Consider the following 19,905-nt stretch of genomic DNA (forward strand, 5'->3'; position numbering starts at 1 on the left):
CCCAGGGTGCCCTGAATGTTCTCACCACCACCCCCATAGTTTGCTCCAGGACTTCAGCTCCAGCAGTCTTTCTCCTTGCAGCTTGGTGGCCAGGCCAGGCCAGGCCAGGCCAGCTCAGCTGCTATCTAGAACTGTGATTCCTTCTCCTGGAATGCTCTTTCCAGGATATTTGCTTGGTTCACTCCCTCACTTCTAACAAGTTTTTGCTCAAATGCCTTCTTCTCACTGAGGCCCACCCTTACAACCTGCTCCTCCAGCCTTCCCCAAGCCCCTGGTCCCCTTACCTTACACTATCTTTTTTTAATTACATATTTTAATTTTGAAAACAATCTCAAACTTAGAGAAAAGTAGCAAACAAAATACAAATAATTTTTTATTTCCTTGCACCATTTGAGAGTTAATTGCTGCCCCGTTACATCATCTCAAATATTTTGGTGGGAATTTCCTACAAACAAGGACATTTTCCTACTTAACCACAACACAACTTTTATCATCAGGAAGTTAACATTGATATGTTTCTGCCTTCTCATCCTCAGACCCCATTCAAATTTCACCAGTTATCCCAATAAAGTCCTTTACAGTAAAGGGATCCAGTTCAGGAACATTGTATTTAGTTGTAGTGGTTTAGTCTCTTCCAATATGGAAGATTCTCTGTTTTCCCTTGGCTTCATGACTTTCACACTTTCAAAAATTATAGTTACTTTGTAGAATGTTTCTAAATCTATGTTTATCCGTTGTTCCCTCAGGATTTTAGATTCAGGTTATCTGTCTTTGGCAGGAATATTGCAAAAGAGACGAGGAGTTTCTCGTTACATTCATTCAGGAAGCACCTGGCTTTGTTTTGGCTCATTACTACAGATGTTAAGCCTTCTCACTTGATTAAGCTAGGGACCTGTCAACCTTCTCCACTGTGAAGTTACTCTTTTTCCCCCTTAAATTAATAATTATTTTCTGAGTTTGGAACTATGTAAATATCCCATTCTTCATTAAAATTTTAATGTATTCATTTATTTACTTACATCAGTAGGGATTCGTATTTTATTCAATAAAATATGTTAGTATCATTGCTATAGAGTGAATTTTTGTTTCCACTAAATTGATATGGCAAAGCCCTACTCCCCAATATGATGGTATTTGGACATAGGACCTATAGGAGGTGATTTGGGTTAGATTAAACCATGACAGTGGGGCCCTCAAGATGGGATTAGTAGCCTTTAAAGAGGAAGGAAGATCTCTCTCTTCCCAAAGCAGAGGAAAGGCCACCTGAGTATGCAGTGAGAAGGCAGCCGTCCGCAAGCCAAGGAGGGAGCCCTCACTAGACACCGACCCTCCTGGCACCTTGATCTTGCACTTCCAATCTCCAGTACTGTAAGAAAATTAATTTCAGTTGTTTCAGCCACCCAGTCTATTGTATTCTGTAATAGCCTGAGCTAAGATAGGTATTATTGACACTTGGGAGGCCATTCAAGTTCGCTTTTGTGTCCTTTGAGTTATCTTCATCATTCTTAAACCTTTCTTTGCTTTCTGACCCAAGATAGTCCAGACTCATTTTGTACTTTCCCTGGTCCACGCCTAGAATCAGGTATCTCTCCAAAGAGACTTAATTCCTTTTAGTGGGACATGGTATTCAGAAGCCAAGATCTGGGTACTAGATGTGCTCATGCTATTGGCATATCACTGCTCCCAGGCTAGTACACATACACACACACCTATCTATTTCTCTATTTACATATATATTTTGAAACCCATGAGTTTACACTTATCCCTACAATTCCAATTCAATACTACAGGGTCCCTTCTGATTTCTTCCATTTCCCTATTTGTAACTCCCTTTTTAAATGGAAACCTGGTTCCCATTGCCCTTAATATGTTTACTTATTTGATCAATTTCCCCTCTGTGTAATTTCACATTGCCACTCCCTTCGATGCACTGATCCTTCACCCCATCTTGGTTTGAAGGCCAAACACACATGCCCTATTCATTATACTCAAGCTCTGACACCTCACACCTGACCATACTCAACTTGAATGCCTCCTCACCCTACTTACGCCCCAATGACCCATGCCCAGGCTGCTCCTCCTTACTTGGCTTGGTCTCTGACACACTGCACGGGGTTCCCCCACCCTACCCCACCATATGGATACCCTCTCCACTATGCTCAGGCTCTGGCTCCCCATGCTAGGCCTTTCTCCTCCAGGGTACCATCACTATGCTCTGGCTCTGATACACTGAACCAGGCTGCTCTATGCTTACACACCCTCCTTGCTCTGCTTAGGCTCTAGCTCCCAGACCACCCAACTACGTAGATGTCCTCACCTTGCTTGGCTCCAATACCCAGCACCAGGCCTTGCCTTCACGTGAACTGTTTTCTCACCCTACTTGGGCTCTGACAATCCAGGATGAGGTCTCCACATGTGTGGATGCCCTCTGTCTCCATACAGGCTCTACCCTCCCACCAACCCTGGGGCTTACCCTGTGTAGACATCTTCCTTATTCACCTTGGGTTTGAACACCCTACACCAGGCCACCCTACACATGGCTGCCTGTCTTACTCTGTCTCACCTAATGGGCTGAAAGAAGTGGATGAAGGTGAAGAATGCTGCTCTATTCTTCATTGTTCCAAAGCACTTACCACCTTTGTATTAGTCTGCTACTTTATCCCATTAGTTTTGCCGTTAACAAAATACCACAGACTGGATGGTCTAAACAACAGAAATATATTTCCTCACATTGCTGGTGGCTGGGAAGTCCAAGAATAAGGTGCTGGAAAATTCAGTTCCTGGTGAGGCCTCTACCTGGCTTGCAGATGGCACCTTTTTATTATGTCCTTAAATGATTTTTTCTCTGTGCAGTAGAGAGAGAGAAAGCTCTCTGGTGTCTCTTCCTCTTTTTTTTTTTTCAAAAGTTTTATTTATTCAAGATATAAATGCATATCAACCTCTTCTTTTTTTTCTTTTGGTGTCATTAATCTACAATTACATGAAGAACACTGTTTACTAGGCTTCCCCCTTCACCAAGTCCCCTCCACATACCCCTTCATAGTCACTGTCCATCAGCGGATCAAGATACTGTAAAACCACTACTTGTCTTCTCTGTATTGCACAGCCCTCCCCGTGCCCCCCATGCACTATACATGCTAATCATAATGCCCTCTATCTTTTTCCCTGCCCTTATCCCTCCCTTCCAACCCATCCTCCCCAGTCCCTTTCCCTTTGGTAACTATTAGTCCATTCTTGGGTTCTGTGATTCTGCTGCTGTTTTGTTCCTTCAGTTTTGCTTTCTTCTTATCTCCACATATGAATGAAATCATTGGTACTTGTCTTTCTCCGCCTGGCTTTTTTCACTGAGCATAATACCCTCTAGCTCTGTCCATGTTGTTGCAAATGGTAGGATCTGTTTTTTTCTAATGGCTAATATTCCATTGTGTATGTGTACCACATCTTTATCCATTCATCTACTGATGGACATTTAGGTTGCTTCCATATCTAGGCTATTGTAAATGGTGCAGCGATAAACATAGGGGTGCATCTGCCTTTTTCAAACTGGAGTGCTGCATTCTTAGGGTAAATTCCTAGAAGTGGAATTCCTGGGTCAAATGGTATTTCTATTTTGAGCATTTTGAGGAACCTCCATACTGCTTTCCACAATAGTTGAACTAGTTTACATTCCCACCAGTAGTGTAGGAGGGTTCCCCTTTCTCCACCACCTTGTCAACATTTGTTGTTGTCTGTCTTTTCAATGATGGTGATCCTTACTGGTGTGAGGTGATATCTCATTGTGGTTTTAATTTGCATTTATCTGATGACAAGCGATGTGGAGCATCTTTTCATGTGTCTGTTGGCCATCTGAATTTCTTCAGAGAGCTGTCTATTCAGGTCCTCTGCCCATTTTTTAATTGGATTATTTGATTTTTGTTTGTTGAGGTACATGAGCTCTTTATATATTTTGGATGTCAACCCTTTATCGGATCTGTCATTTATGAATATATTCTCCCATACTGTAGGATACCTTTTTGTTCTGTTGTTGGTGTCCTTTGTGTACAGAAGCTTTTCAGCTTGATATAGTCCCACTTGTTCATTTTTGCTTTTGTTTTCCTTGCCCAGGGAGATATGTTCATGAAGAAGTTACTCATGTGTCTCTTCCTCTTCTTATAAGGACACTAGACCTAACTAATCAGGGCCCCACCCTTATTACGTGATTGAACCTTAATTACCGCCTTGAAGGTCCTATCTCCAAATACAGTTACACTGGGGGTTAGGGCTTTGACATACGAATCTTGGGAGACATAATTCAGTCTACAGTATCTGACAGATTTGTTATTTTGCTTATTTATTCTGTTTACTGTTTAGTGCATCCTCCCTCCCCACCCCTGCGTATCAGCTCCCCACCAGCAGGAGTCTTTGTCTCTGGCTCACTGTGGCATCTCACAAACCTGGAAGGGTAGCTGGAGACATTCACACATGTGGAGGGACTACTTGTATCTGAGGAAGTTCACATGAGGAACCTCACTCCCACTTTCCCCTACCCCCTCAGAAGTTTGGCAGGAAGAGCAGAATCACTGGGACCAAGTACAGTTTATTTTTCCATAAAGAGCAAAGTACAAAGGAGCAGGGGAGAGCAGCTGGGCCTTGTGGAGCAGCAGTAGGCAGGTTCCAGGTACTGGCTAAGGCCCCAAGAGGCATTGGTGGCTGCACCAAAAGTAAACAGGCCTCTGCGGCATGGCCAGTCAGGGGCCTCCAGTGTGATGGTAGAGAAGGAGCCAGGAAAGGTGAGGCGGAAGTTGACTGGAGTCACACAAAGCCAGGCTTCATGGATGAATGGTGGCAGTTGGGGCAGCTCCACATTCCATTGTTCTGCAAGCACCTTGAAAGGCAAAGAGCTCTGTCACTCACTGAGCCCACCCTGGATCTCACTCTCTCCCCTTCTCTACCCTCTGCAGGGGCTGGGACAGTGTCAAGAGAAGGGGTTGGGCCCCCGGGTGCCTGTGGACAGCCAGCTTGCCCCTCACTTTCTGCCCCAGGGACTTCCAGGACAGAGCCTAGCCAGGGAGTCAGGAGGTCGGAGGCTGGTACTGGTCACAGCCCTGAGGCAGGTCTGGCTCTGGATGTCCGAATCCCATGACCTTTGAGAGGCCTCTGTGTTCTCTTCGGGGAGAAGAAGAACAGCCACCTCATAGGGCTGCTGGAGGGTTTGACAAGTTAATAGGTGGAAAGCTCTTAGAACATTCTTGGGATGCAGAAAGCAATATGTATGTTAGCTGTTAGTATCTGTATTGTGGTTAGGCCAGCTGGAGCCCCAGAGTGTTCCAAAGAGACCTTATGGCCCCTGCCTGCCTGCCAGAAGCCCTCACCTGTGGTGAAAGATGTGAGAGCAGGGCAGGGCTTGCAGCCGGCTATTCCTCTCACCTATGGACTCGCCGCACAGGCCGCAGTAGAGCTCTGTCTCCTCCACACACTCGTGGAAGCGCACGACATGGGCACGCAGCTCCCGCTGCAACCCCTTGCTGCGGTAGATGCTCTCGCTCAGGCAGTGCAGCTTGAGCTGGCTCAGCTGGAGCCAGCAGGACAGCAGTGCAGGCATAGGAGACAAGGCCAAGCCAGTGTTGGTGAGCAGCTGCCCTGCTTCCCTCCTTGCTCAGCCCAGAGGCTGCCCCGAGGGGCCACTGGGCAGACAATACACTCAGGGTCCAGTCCTGGTTGCGTTCCTGTCTTGCTGAGGGACCTAAAAAAAACATCCTGCCTCTCTGGGCCCTGGTTTCCCCTTGGGCAGAACAAGGTCAGTGAGGTGAGTGGTCCTCTCCCCAAACTGGCTGGGAACCCCAGGCTTTTGAAATATTTCACTGACCAAACCTGCTCCATGAACTTCCCTGCTTTCTTGTCTTTGTTAATTAAATACACACAACAGCTCATCAGTATTTCTGGCCAGCCTGAGATACCTGGGTAAACCTGAGTGGCTATAATCTAGCCAAATCCAAGCATATTTGGCATTTTATTTGGACTGTGCACCTGATCCCAGAGAAATTCATATCTTCTAGAAGACTATGAAAAACACTGAGCCTATTTTCAACATTTAAAGATTTGGATATGATTATTAAATTTGGAGAGGCCACATATACTACAGAAGGCACAGAAGCTTTGGAGTTAAGACAGACCATTACCAGGTGTGGGACCTTGGGCACCTCTGAGCCCCATTTTTCTCATCTGCAAAATGGGGTTTGCAGTTACCTACCTTGCAGGGAAATAGTGAGGACTGGAACCAATACCTAAACCCTGTGTGCCCAGCTCTCAGTGAGTAGAAGCCACTGTTAAGAGTTTTAGTGACCATCAAGAAGCCTCTGGGGAATTCTGGTATCCTCCAAGCTACAGGGTTCTCTCTTGCCCCTGATACGCTCTCTCAGTGGAAGAGAAGCAGCCAGGGTCTAGGGATGGCTGGAGGAAGGTCCTGGAGATCAGGGGATGGGAGGGCTCAGGGCGTCCTTCCAACCCACCCAGGATCCCACATTGGGCTCTTGACTCCAGACCCAGAAGACAGAATTCAGTCTGACCTTGTTCCCCACCTCCTCAGCCAGGTCCTGGGCTCTCTCGACAGCATCCAGAGCCTGGGAGGTGAGCAAAAGCCAGGGCTACAGACAGAGCTCTCTGACAGAAGCCGTGGCTCACGGGAAAGGAAGGGGTAGGGAGCGGTGGGTCTGGGGAGGGTGACGTGGCTGGGCAGCTGCCCTGTGTGTGAAGGTAGCAGAAAAGAGCCTGGTGCAGTCATAAGATCTATGTGGAGAAGTGCTTCCTGCCTCAGTTTAGTCAGATATAGAATGAGAAGAATATTTCTATCTTGTCACTGTGAAATTCTGGGAAGCAGTTAAACATCATGAATTCAAACCCCAGCTCTGGCCCTCTACTAGTTATGGGTCTGGACAAGACATTGGTCTTCTCTGAGTCTGAAAAATGCCTTGGGATGTCCTAGCGTCACAGGATTGGGGTGAGGCTGATGTTAGACAAAGTATCCAGCCCAGGGCAAGAGTCCTGCCCAGGACCCAACCCACAGACTGCTGGCTGAGAGCTAGGGGCTGAAGGGCAGGGCCAGACCTTACCTTGTCCAGTACCTTCCTAGCCACCCAGCATTTGGCCACACCCAGCAGCACCTGCACCTGCCCCAGGCGGTTTCCGATTTCGGACATGAGGCTCATGGCAGAGTCGTACCTGGGGAAGGCTGTCTGCACAGCCAAGTGGAGAGCGGAGTCAGGCCGAGCCAGGCCTGCAAACCCTCCACCACATCCCAGTGACCTCACCTCAAGGTCCCCACGACTCCGGTGGATGTCAGCAAAGCAGAGCAGGCAGAGTGCCTGTAGTGGCCGGTCCCCATGCTGCAGTGCAATTTTCATAGACTCCTGCAAGGGAGGCTGGTCATTCAGGCTTGCTCATCTGCTCCCAACCACAGGGCCCCCGTCACCCAGTGGGCTTCACTTATGGGGCCACCCAGGGATTGCCAATATCCTCAGAGTCCAATATACCTAGCATGGTGCTGAGGTCCCATGAACCCCGCCCCCCACTGCCAATTAAGGCCTCGCAACCAATGAAGCAGAAACAGACTCAGAGAGAAGTGACTTGATCAAGGTCACTTGGTTAGTAGGTGGCAAAGCTGGGATTTGAACCCAGGTCAGTGGAACTCCAGGGACTGTCTCTTTTCCTACTTAAAGTGCCTACAGAGGCTATGTGGGGTGCAGAGGGAAGTCCCCTCCCCTGAGAATGGACTGGAAGGCAGTGAGGTTTGGGGTGGGGGGAAGGGAGAACACATCCATCAGAGAGTCAGCTACATCCATCAGAGAGGCTAAGGCAGGGGCAAACCTTGGGAGCTCAGTGGGCTGATATGGAAGGAGGATACCCTTGCCCACACCATCTGCCTGCCTTTCTTGCTGCCCCACCTCACAACACTCCATGGCACTGCCCAGGTGGCCCAGCAGGCGATATGCCACAGCCATGTGGTACTGGCTCATGGCCCGGTACTTGAGGCTCCAGCCTTTGCCATAGTCGTTAACGAGCTCTGCGGCCTTGCATGGGAAGAACAGGGCTTTCTCGTAGTCCTGCAGGGGACACATGGAGGGGGTGGGAATGGGAAGGGTCACAATGAGTGGCAGGAGCTGCCCCAATGTTGAGGGCTCCAGGGCCTGGCTTCACCAGCAACCAGGGGTGCCCACAGGTCCCAGTTGGTGTTCATTTATCCCTTCTCAGATCCAGAGAAAGAGTGATGCAGGCGAGGGAACAGCCAGCACAAAGGTATGGGCCCCATGAGTGCAGGGATCATTATCTGCTTTGCCAATGTATCCCAAGAGCCTGGCAAAGTTCTTGGCTCCTAGTAGATACGCGATAAATTGTTTTAGAATGAGTGAATGAGAAGGCAGGAAAATACCGTTGGCTTTCCTTCTCACCCAGTCCCAGTTGGGTCCCTCAGCTTCAGAGACACGCAGAACAGGGTGGAGGAAGGAGACACCGGAGCCCCACCCCATTCCCGCGAGAGTCGGGCCGCCAGCAGCGGCTGCTCACAAAGGCTCAGCGACTCACTGCCAGCGTGGTCGGCTCAAAAGAACATCAGGACAGACTCACTGAGGCAATTAAAGCATTCTCTCATCCTTTTTTTCTCCTCACACCTTCAAATGCCCTTTCTATCTGCCCATTATCAGCCAATCACCTCGCCTCACACCCCACTAGGATAATGAGGAAACTTGAGAGCAGCAGCTCATAGGCCTTCATCGTCAGATCCGCTAACTGGCCACTCGTGCTCCCCGCCTCTTTCTCTGGAGGAAGCTCCCTGCTGCCACCAAGTGGGGGCCCCTGAGTGGGGCTCTGGCACAAGCTCCACCCCCATCTCTTTCTACGAAGCCATTCCCATCAGTGTACAGACACACTCTGGCATTTCTTACCTCATTTAACAAATAAAAACCTAAACCAAAATCAAACAACCTTCTTTTGATCTCATATTCCCTCCAGCTACAGTCCCATTTCTCTGTTCTTTACCATAAAAACCCATCTGATCTTTCATATATCTAACAAGCACTTCCAAGTTATTAAAACAAAAAGAGAACCCTCAATAACCCCCAAAAGACCTGTTCCTAAAAACTTTTGGTATGTATTTTTAAATTTGAAACTATGTAAGTGTTCTACAGCTTCAAAAAGTTAAATTGCATTTAAAAAAATCCTAAAAATAGAAAATGAAAATAGATAACCCTAATTGCATATCATATTATAATTAATTATAACTATAATTATATGCAATCGAATTATATATTGATATTATAATCTAATTTAATATAATACTATATGATATTAATATAACTACATAGGAAAAAAATTATTTCAAATGACTTTAGAACATGCTCAGACAGTTCACCTATAATGGGATATATTATAAAGGCAAAAGAATGGCAAAGAAATTTTAAATTTCCTTTGGTTGTCCTTTTATTTTTATTTTTTTGAATAATAATGGTATTGCCTTTTGAAATAATTTTATGTTTTGTAGGATAAAGTAAGCATGTAATTATGTTGTTAGAAACGAAGATTTTTCAATCTAAGAAAAAATAATCAAGTTTAAAATAAATTAAGAAAAATTTTGAAACACTAAACTTCAATTGGAAACATCAGCACAAACTTCAGTTGTCTTGGCAACTGAGATTTAGAAGCAATGACATTCCACTAGCAATGAGAACATCACACTTTAAAGACCATTTCCTACTACAAAGAATCCAGAGAAATGGCTGACTCCAGGTCGGGGGGGCAGGGAATATACAAAATGAGCCTGGGACAGTTCACCGTACCAGAAAACAAAAGCACTTTGAATGACTAAATGAAGTCTTGTCAAAAGGACACAGGAGCAATACTGCTAGGAATTCCATTAGCTAAAGTTAAGATAGTATGAACATCACAAAGAACAGTATTGCAATTGACTGAAGTATACTGAATACTTACAAAATCCATGATTTCATACTTCAAAAAAAGAAAGCAGAACAAGTAAGTGCGACCCCTGAAGGCAGGCATGACATCAACTCCTTATTGTGAAAAATGGTTGTTAAGGGAGGAAGTATTTTTTCTGCCTTTCCTTTTGCAACTGTATTTCAGAATAACCAACTAGGCCCAATTGACTGGTCAATGTTCTTCCTTACAGAAACACCCCAGCTAATACTAGTAAAAGGAATGATAGAACTTGGAAGTCGCCATTTCTTTAGAGTTGAAATCAAAGAAATGGATTCAGGCAGCAACCCTGAATGGATGCTGAAACTGTTAGAAATGTTGCTGCAGAACCGAATGTTCACAGAATACCCAAGTGTCACCCCCAAGGCAATCTGCTGGTCCTGAGGGGAACACAGACCCTAAAGTGGAGGGGTCAGGCTGTCACTTCCTCAGCCCTCCCATATGATGTGGTATGAAGCACAGAGCACTGCTTAATATAGTGTTCTTACCAAAGCTGTGCGCCTGAACCTCACCAGGTCACGACCTATGTCCTAGCTCACAGGCAGTAAAGGAGATAAAGAAACAAGGTACATGGCTCCTTGGGGAAGTAATCAATGAGATGGGACACTCTACAAGGTGATCAATTGATCAATCTGGCCTACTCAATGAGTTGTGGAAAATAAAGGGCGGCAGTTGGAATTTTCTATGGACAGACACTTAAGAGTCATGGTGAGCACTGCAGTGTGTGCCTCTTGCTTGTGTTCCCATTCAAACAAGCCAGGAGTAAAGGTGTATTTTCAGAATAAGTAGAGAGATTTAAGAGATAATTGTTCATTATGGTGAGTATGGTAATAGTATTGCAATTATATAAGGAAGTGTTATATAAGAAAATATCCTCTCTTTTACAGAGATGCATACTGAACTACTTTGGGGCAAAATATCATGGCATCTGTAATTTTATAAAACAATGCTTCAGTTAAAAATATGTAAATCAAACATGGAAAAATTTTTTTAAATCTAAGTGGTAGGTATATGGAGCTTCATTATAATTAATTCTACTTTCTGCATGGTTACTTTTCTTCATAATAAAGGTTTTATAACACTCCCTCTGAATCCTATCGAATCTCACCAAATGGCTTCCTCAGGCAGCTAGCTGCCAAAAACAAAGACCTCGGTGTCATCCCGGATGACTCATTTCTTCACACCCCAACTCTGATACATCAGCATTTACACACTCATTTACCACAAGATTTATCAATCATCTAATTTGTACCAGGAATTAACAAATCCAGCCTGGCTGCACAGTGGGGAGGAGAGTAAACGCTCAGAACCAGAAGCCTGCCTCCCCCTTACAACTCAGACACCACCTTCTTGCACACCTGCTGCAGCCATGCTGGCCTCCATCCTTTCTGCAACATGCCAGGTACACTCCTCACAGGGCAGAGCTTTGTTCTAGTTGTTTCCTCTTTTGCCAGATTTCTGCAATGCTCACCCTATCACCTCCCTCAAGTTATCAGACTGATCTCACCTCTCGGAGGTCTTCCTACCACCCTTTTGAAATTGCGACGTCCTCATCCTCAGCTTTCAGCCCCATTTCCTTGCTTCCCTTTCTCCTAAGCACTTTCTAGCATGCTACGTAACTGACTTACTGATTGTGTTTATTGTCTTTCTCCCCTATCCACTTCATGCAGCCAGGGACTTTGCTGTTATTTTCACTGCTGCATCCCAGGCCAGCAGCACTTGTCATATAGTAGATGCTCAATAAACATCTGATGATTGACTCCTCACAACTGTGCTGGAAGGTGGGTCCTACTCCCTCATTTTATAGATAATACCTTCCAAGGTTCAAAGGGGAGAGTGATGTGTCCAAGACCACACAGCGAGCATGGGACAGTGCAGGTTTATGGCCTGCCCTCACGCAGGAGTGTCCCATTTCCCTAGGAAGTCAGACAGTTCCAGATTTGAATTCTGGCTGTGCCCTTCCTGGCTAAGTCTTTACTTTCCTGGGTAAGTCTTCCCTCTCAGATTCTCTTCCAACTTGTCCCTACCTAACTGGGAGGACTGAATAAGGTTATGCAACAGGAGCGCAGCCCCCCCCCCCTGTCCCCTGGGGCCTGGGCCCACCTTGACCTGGACGTAGAAGCTGCCCAGGCTGCAGCAGACGCGACACTCGAGCATGGCATCGTCGTTGTTGTGAGCATAACGCAGGGCCTTCTCGAAGCTCTCCAGGGCCTTCTGGAAGAGGCTGAGGCCCAGGAAGGCGTTGCCCATGCTCAAGCTAACCTGGCCTCCGAGCTGGGCACTCGCCCTGGTGCTGGGCAGGCCCAGGCAGGTCTTGCAGTAGGAGATGGTCTTGTGAAACTCACACAACTTCTCATTGCTGCGTGCCAGGTTCAGGTAGCTCTCCAGAAGGAAACTGGCATCCTCCAGCTCTCGAGCAGTGTCAATCTGGACCACAGAAAACTGCCCACCAGGTGGGAGGCCAGTGGCTGTCATCCTGGACTCTGAGTCTCAGATCCAAGTATCCACACCTCCCAGCCTCATGCCCAGAGCTCCAGACCCACAGCTTTTGCCCCCAGCCTCAGATGCGGTTTGCTCCCACACATAGAAGCCTTAGCCCTGGAGCCTCCACCTCCTAAACTCAGACCCAGTTTTCACCTTTCTGCCCCCGGATTAGATTGGCTGTCGCTATCCCCCACCCACCCTCTGCCCCAAACCTGGAGCCAGTGCCTCCCAAGGCTCAGACTCAGAAACACAAACAGAAAGGGTGAAACTAGACCTGGAGACATGACCACGAGATCCCCAAACCCAGAGGCTGAGAAAACCTCAGTTTCAGAGTCTCAGATACTGAAGTTCAAGGCCACAGGGCATAGGTGTAGATTTAGAGCATTGGGTCCTGGCTGCTAGCCTGTGGGATACAGGGGAACCTGAGGAGGCAAGAGGGGGCCGCCTGGGAGAAATCTAGCCCCCGTCCCACCCTCCTATGGCAGCTGCTGGACGCCCCACCTTCAGCATCTCCTTGTAGCGGCCCATCTCTGAGTGGGCCGTGACCAGGCAGCCCAGCACACGGAAGCGCCCCACAAGGTCCGAGCTCTTCTCCAGAACCTTCATCCACACCTGTAGCGCCTTCTCTGTCTGATTAGACTGGTACAGCTGGAGCCCCTTCGCGATCTGCTGCTTTGTCTGGTCCTGCCCCATCCTCCCAGAGCACTGCGCCCCCCTTTGAGAGACCCTGCTGGCTCCGTGCCTCTAGGCACTCATGGCAGGGGACCCACAGTGCCAGCGCCCACTGAGCCCTGGGAAGAAAAGCAGCACTGGGCAGGAGCCGAGCAGGGCCTGGATGGAGAGCAGGCGCCACCCTGGGAACAAAGCTGGTTCAGCCCCCATCTGCAGCTGTCCCTGCCAGTTGGGGCCACGTGGCTGCTGAGGAATGTCAGGCGCAAGGGCACACAGGCTTCTGCCGCACCCACCCCCAAACTGGGAGGCGGTGTCCCAGGGATGCAGGCCCCTTGCCCCTTGAGTACCCCCTTGGGTGTTTCTTCAGCATCTCTGACTCTGGCCCTGGACCCCCCCTGGCAGACCAGGCTCTCCCAGTGGCCTTCCCAAGGAGTCGTCTCCAGGGGTGAGCTGAGAGTTGGAAGGAAGCAGGGATGAGGCTGGGGCAGGTACCCAGCCCTGAGTCTTGGTTCTCCCAGGTCACAAACAACCCCTCAGGCCCACCCTCCCCAGGACTGGTTCTTGTAATTCACCAGGCACTGAGGTTGTTTCTTTATGCAAATGCGCATACCATTCCCAATTTCTCATCTTAACTCACAATATGACCCAAGCCAAGTCACTAACCTCTCTGTGCCTCAGTTCTCCACCTGTAAAATATGGATAATACTAAGTTAATAAACTCTTAACTTACAGGGTTGTTATGTTACCCAATATAGTACAGTGGGTAATGGTATGGTCCCCTGAGCCAGGGTCTGAAATCCGACTCTGCTGTTTATTAGCTGCATAGGCAGTGTGACTTCGGGCAAGAGAGTAAGTATCCACCTCACTGGGTTGTTAGAACTAAATGCTTACCAGTTGACAAGGACTTAGAACAGTGCCTGGCATGTGTTGATAAGCAAGACGTTATCCCAAGCTGGGTCTGTCTCCTTCACGGCAAACTGCCCATAGGGACAGAAGGTGGCCCTTGAAGGTTTAAAAAGTGTCCCAATTTCAATCCCAATCCCAGTTTGCAAGGGTCCCTAATAATGAGCTTTAATGCCAGACATTGTGGAGATGGGCAAAGTCTTGGGTAGGGAGCAGACACCTGAAGCACACTAGGCTGGATAATGGGGCCCCTACCAACCCCTCCATCTTGTCTCCCACTTTTCTCCTCTCTCTGCAGATCTGGCTCCCTCTTGCCCCAGGGCAAAGTCCATCCTTTCGGAGTGGAAAGTGGTTATAGTATATTCACAAATTTGCACACTGACCACCACTAATTCCAGAACATTTTTACCACCCTAGGAAGAAGTCCCATACTCATGAGTGGTCACTCCCCATTCGCCCTGTTCTATGGCTGAGTTGTGTCCTCACCCCATTCAAATGTTGAAATCTTAACCCCCAGTACCTTGGCTGGGGTTATTTTTTAGAGACACTATTTTTAAAGAGGTAAAATGAAGTCATTAGAGGGAATCCTACTCTAAGGTCACAAGAAGAGATCAGGACACACCCAGAGGGAAGGCCACATGAAGACAAAGGATGACCACAGCCACCTACAGGTCAGAGTGGCCTCAGAAGGAGCTGAGCCTGCCAACACCTTGACCTCTTGACTTCTGGTCTCCAAAACAGTGAGAAAATTAATTCCTGTTGTTGAAGCCTCCCAGGCTGTGGCACTGTTATGGCTGCCTGAGCAAACTACATACTCCACAACCACAATCTACGTTCTGTGGATTTGCCTATTCCTCCCATTTCATATAAACAGAATCATAGGATATATGTGTTTTTGTGACAGGCTTCCTTCACTTAAGCACAGAGATTCAAGGTTCATCCATATTGTAGCAGGTGTCAGCATGCCATCCCTTTTGATGGCTGAACAGTATTCTTGGTACAGATGTACCAGCTGATGGACACTTGGGTTGTCTCACTTTGGGGCCATTATGAATAATGATGCTATAAACATTCATGTACAAGTTTTCATATAGATACGTTTTTATTTTTCTTGGGTATACACCTTACGAGTGAGATGGCTGGGTCATATGGCAACTCCATATTCAACTTTGGAGGAACTGCCAACCTGTTTGCCCCACGGCTTTTGTACCTCTTGATTCCTTTTCTCCTTCCTACCCTGACATTCTACCTAGTTAAGTCCTAGTTAGGATGAATCAGCTTATTATACTCTTATAGGCAATTATACTCCATTCTGACATAAATTTATCTCTATAATCTTATATTCATTAATTAGGTTATTTGCTTAATGTCTGCTTTCCCCCACTCAAAATGTGTGGGCATGGACTTAACCTCATTTACCACTGACTGTAACCCCAGAGCAAATAATGGCCATCCCTCTGGGTGGGGGTGGGGTGGGGGGGAAGGAACAGAACTTTAATTTCACAATTTAGAGAAATGGCTATAGGCTTAGCAGCTCATCTGCCATGTCCTACTTAATCTTGGGGAAACTGAGCATGACCTCCTGTTTACAGCAAGCAAAATGGATCCAGAGAGGGACAATCTAGGAGCAGCAGGGTAGGGGTAAAGAGAGAGCTTAGGGGTCCAAGCCCCACAGTCATGGCTCAGCAGAGGTAGAATATATATAAGGCCTATGGGACCAGACAAGGCCACCAGGACTCCCCAGGGGAAAGTGGTCTTAAACCTGGACCTCACAATACTGAGAAAGAAGGGGAGAGAGGGAGAGCCACTGGCATAGGAGAGTTGGTTGTGATCTTTCTCTTACCTGGGAAGGTGGATTCTAGGTTGAAGTTAACATCCCGCGGAGAAGGAAGCTGGGCCCAAAGGGAAAGTGCTGAAGAGCCAGCTGATTCTCTTACTCAATAGTCCAGACAGAATTTCGCCTTGAGTCAGAAAGGGAAGGAGATGGGCAGCCTGGATCTTTGCCCCAAAGGCGTCTGGGACCACAGCCTTCTGGTTACCTGGGAACTCAAATGATCCCCAAACTTGGGAAGTCGATAAGGCAGGCTTCCTGTGCCCCAGAGTCAGCTCTTTGCTGCCTACTGCAGGCAGTGAGGTCAAGGTCATGCTCCTTTAGGCAAGGGCTATGGCTTGTCTTTGTACCACTAGGATGTGCACAGCCCCTGGCAAAGTGAGAGATCAACAGAACAGTAACGACTAACATTTACTGAGCTAAGCATCTGCCACACTTTACAGATAAGAAAACTGAGGCGCAGAGAGACAAGGTGCTCTGCACAAAACTGCACTGCTTCCTACAGAGCAGGGACTGGATTCCAAGCAATGGGACTCTAGGAGTCCCACTCTTCACTATGATACTGTCCCAGGAAAGAGGCAAGGGACAGAAGTTAAGGGGTATTGGAGGCACGCTGTCAGGAACCACAGTGGTCTTTTACCTGATACTCAAGCTCACTGGGGACATATGCCACAGGTCTGGCCTACATGGGCAGAGGAAATGCATACCAAGCAGCTGAGGAGAGGGTGGACAGAGTCAAGCCTTGCTCACCAGTGCCCAGCATTGAAGGTGGAGAAAAGGCCCCCAAAGTTTTGGAGGACAAGTCACAAAATGAAATGGTCTTTTCTGAGCCACTTAAGTTCCACCGGGTGAAACTTAAGAGGAGAGGCCCAGGGGCTTTTACCGAGAGCCTGCTGTGTCAGGTACCTACCAGCGTCATGCCTCACATCAAGATCCCTGATTTATAGTCAAAGTAGGAAATTTAGTCTGAGAAAACAGGTTACAGTCTGGCATGCAATGAGTGAAGATTTCCAAGTTGGTTGCCTACATTTGTTAGATTCCATACAAAACTCTCCATTTCTTACTTCTCTTGCAGATGGGATACTCAAGCAACCCCAGACCTGTGATTCTGCCCATCAACCAGAAAGTGGTCAGTGTCTGGCCTTGAGAGACCAAGACTGTCTCTTTCGCCCACAATCTCTGCCTCTTCCCCACCCCATTCTTGCTTTGACACTGAAGCCAACAGTTCATTTTCATCTTAGTTTGGCCCTCTTTCACACACTTCAATCACCTGCCTGGCATTTGCAGCCCCTGCTCCAGAAGTACCACAAGTATAACTGGAGGGGACAGTCCCGGGACCCCCTGCCACTAATTGTGGGAGGATTCTTGGAAAATCTGTCCCTCTTTACAATCACTTTCTTAGTTGTAAATGGGGTCTGGGCAAGGTTTCTGTGAAAACCAAATCAGATGATAAAATAAGAACTTGCTTTGAAAACAGGACATTGAACTAATGCCCCTCTAATGGTCTTCCTGAACCTTCCTTAAATTTGTTCAGCTTGTAATAGCGTAAAAACTAGAAATAACCTGTGCCTACTAGGACAGTGGTTGAGAACCATGAAATGCTATGTAGCTTCTAAAAAATGAAAGTTGTACATGCCAATGTACATACCCAGATGGAAGACAGCCCATGACAATGTAATGACTGAAAAATACATAAAGAAAATTCTGTATATTATGGCATGAGCTCATTATTAACAAATCAGATGTTTATTTTTGTATCTAGTGAGAAAAATTCTGGAAGCATACCCCATATGTTTAACAGTTATCAATCAGCTATGAGATGGGGAAACACTATTTTTAACTTTTACATATTTGGGGTTGTTAGTGACTTAAACAAGGGTAACGGCACTGTGCCAATCTTTCATCTTCCTAACACTACTGCATGGCTGTTTTCATTTACACTTGTCAGATGAGGCTGACGATGTGAGGCTCAGAATCAAGTCACTTGCCCAATGTCACACAGCTGATATTATAACCAGATTATGAGACTCCTAAAAACAAGTTTTCCCACCACAGTCTAAGGCCTCTTTCCTTAACTACAGGTAAACCTGGGAGATATTGAGGCTTCAGTTCAGACCACTGCAACAAAGGGAATCAAATGAATTTTTTTGGTTCCCAGAGTATTTAAGTTATATTTACACTATAGTCTGTTAAGTGTACAATACAGCATGTCTACAAAGTGTACATACCTAGAAAAAACTTTATTGCTAAAAAATGCTAAAAATCACCTATGCTTTCAGCAAGTCATAATCACTGATCACAGATCACTGTTAACAAATATGATAATGAAGAATTTTGAAATCTTGTGAGAACGGTCAAAATGCGACAGAGACATGAAATGAGCAAACGCTGTTGGAAAGACAGTGACAACAGACTCACTCACCGCACGGCTACCCCAGACCTTCAGTTTGTAAAGAACACAGTATCTGGTAAGTGCAGTAAAATGAGGTTTACCTGCATATGAATGTTTTGCATTTAAAAAACCCGAACTCTAAATAAAATGACTTAAAAGCCTGTTGTGTCATGTAAGCTTCAGGCTCTGGGCACATTCCACTTTAGGGATGACCACGTCAGTGGCACTCTTAGGGCTGAAGGGCCACAGGTAGGTTCCGGTCCCTCAGGGCTTCCCCTGACTGCCATAGGGGCTCTCCAGCAGCAGTGCTCCAGGAAGGAGGTCCCCTGGTGGGCCATCTGGGAAGCTGAATTAGCAGGTTTCCTGTAAAGTGGCTCTGTGGAACTTGGCTGTCATTTCTGCTTCGCTGCGATTGAGGGCCTAAGGAGAGTTCAAGTACTGGCTGCTAACTAGCAATCTATAAACGAGGTGTGAAAATAAGTTATTCCCTTTCTTCTGGAGTGAATGGAAATCTCTACAGAAAACTAATATGTTGAGGGGAAAAAAACCCCAAAAACATACCAGGAAACTCTTGGCACAAAAGCAACTGTCATCTTTTGATATTTACTTACTCACTCACTAAATGTTTCCTGAGTACGTGTCTGCCAGCCCTTGGGGTTCCAGTGAGGTTAAAGACATACACGATCCCTCCCTTCATGAAGCTATATTCTAGAAGGGGAATTTAAACCAGGGCACCCAAGGTCCACCAGACAATCCTGAAGGAATATGCCCTTCAGGGACTTTGGAGGCAGGCTGCCCTGGACTGCTACAGCCATGTGACAGAGAGGAACTGCAGCTTCTTGTGCCTCACCTTCTACCTTTCTAGGCTGCCAGTTGCACTAGTACAGTGACTACAATTCATAAATGGTGGCTATGTCTTCTTAAAAGCAACGTAACAATCTAGATAGTCCTGACCACCGTTAACTGACTGATGATGGAAATGCTATCCACTGCCCAATGGTAGCCTCTAGTTAGAAGTAGCTTCATAGTTAAATTGAGGAATACTTTTTTTAAACGTAAGTTAAATAGCTACAGTAGCTAGTGAGGAATTGTGCTGCACAATGCAGGCAGGTCTAGAGGAGTGCCAGATTCAGGGTGAGGCAGATGATGCAATAAGTAAATAGGAATTGCTGGGAGAAGCAGAAGGGCCAGGGCACTGAGGAAACACCTCTGGACTGTGAGGTGACAAGCTGAGAAAGGCTAGGAATGGCAGAAACGGGTGGTTCAGGGCTGGTGCTGTGACTAGTTGTCAAGGGGGTAGAAAGGAGAACATGCCTCAGGAGGTAGGCTAAGTAAACCGCACATACAAGGCACACAGTGTATGTGTTTCTATGACCAGCTCAGAACGGGCAAATCTATAGAGCAGAAAGATCAGTGCTGCCAACGGCTCAGAAAGGTAGGGTGGGGGTGGAAAAAGAGGAGTGATTGCTCCTGAGTATGGGGTTTCTTTTGGTAGTGATGAAAATGTTCTAAAATTCGGTTGTGGTGATAGTAGCACAATGCTAAAAACGAATGACTTATCCACTTTAAATAAGTGAATTGTATAGTGTGTGAATTACATCTCTATCAAGTGGTTTAAAAACACCAAAACCTCAAAGAGGCATCAGGTCAGTGGGACCCCCTC

The 19,905-nt window shown here is 46.8% G+C and overlaps 2 protein-coding genes across 6 annotated transcripts in view; both read right to left on the reverse strand.

The window, feature by feature from the left end:
- Positions 1 to 4,556: 4,556 nt before the first annotated feature.
- RAPSN (receptor associated protein of the synapse) lies at positions 4,557 to 13,744 on the reverse strand. Of its 5 annotated transcripts, none has more exons than XM_037016494.2 (8): positions 12,946 to 13,739; positions 12,064 to 12,402; positions 7,920 to 8,078; positions 7,287 to 7,385; positions 7,089 to 7,211; positions 6,546 to 6,599; positions 5,407 to 5,551; positions 4,557 to 4,864 (listed from the first exon to the last, which is right to left on the reverse strand). In XM_037016494.2, the coding sequence occupies exons 1-8, from the start codon at positions 13,135 to 13,137 to the stop codon at positions 4,809 to 4,811; spliced, it is 1,167 nt and encodes a 388-aa protein (XP_036872389.2). In that variant the 5' UTR covers positions 13,138 to 13,739; the 3' UTR covers positions 4,557 to 4,808. The 5 variants fall into 5 exon arrangements, with proteins under 5 accessions (XP_036872389.2, XP_036872387.2, XP_073072660.1 ...); XM_037016492.2 differs by having other exon boundaries at positions 5,352 to 5,551; positions 12,946 to 13,729; XM_073216559.1 differs by lacking the exon at positions 7,920 to 8,078 and having other exon boundaries at positions 5,352 to 5,551; positions 12,946 to 13,744.
- Positions 7,927 to 19,905, reverse strand: part of CELF1 (CUGBP Elav-like family member 1) — a 135,538-nt gene continuing 123,559 nt past the window's right edge. The window contains exon 17 of the mRNA XM_073216551.1: positions 7,927 to 8,078. The gene's annotated coding sequence lies outside the window, so the exon portion shown is untranslated. The remainder of the gene's footprint in view (positions 8,079 to 19,905) is intronic.

Source organism: Manis javanica, chromosome 11 (assembly GCF_040802235.1).
Source record: "Manis javanica isolate MJ-LG chromosome 11, MJ_LKY, whole genome shotgun sequence".
Lineage (NCBI taxonomy): Eukaryota > Metazoa > Chordata > Mammalia > Pholidota > Manidae > Manis > Manis javanica.

What these genes read in the sequence shown, in the direction of transcription:
- RAPSN (XM_037016492.2), bottom strand. Translation starts at nt 13,137, where the DNA reads ATGGGGCAGGACCAGACAAAGCAGCAGATCGCGAAGGGGCTCCAGCTG. An exon ending in GGAGTCGTGGGGACCTTGAG is followed by an intron (nt 7,212 to 7,286) that starts GTGAGGTCACTG and finishes TTGGCTGTGCAG; the next exon opens with ACAGCCTTCCCCAGGTACGA. An exon ending in TCTCACATCTTTCACCACAG is followed by an intron (nt 4,865 to 5,351) that starts GTGAGGGCTTCT and finishes TTGCCTTTCAAG; the next exon opens with GTGCTTGCAGAACAATGGAA.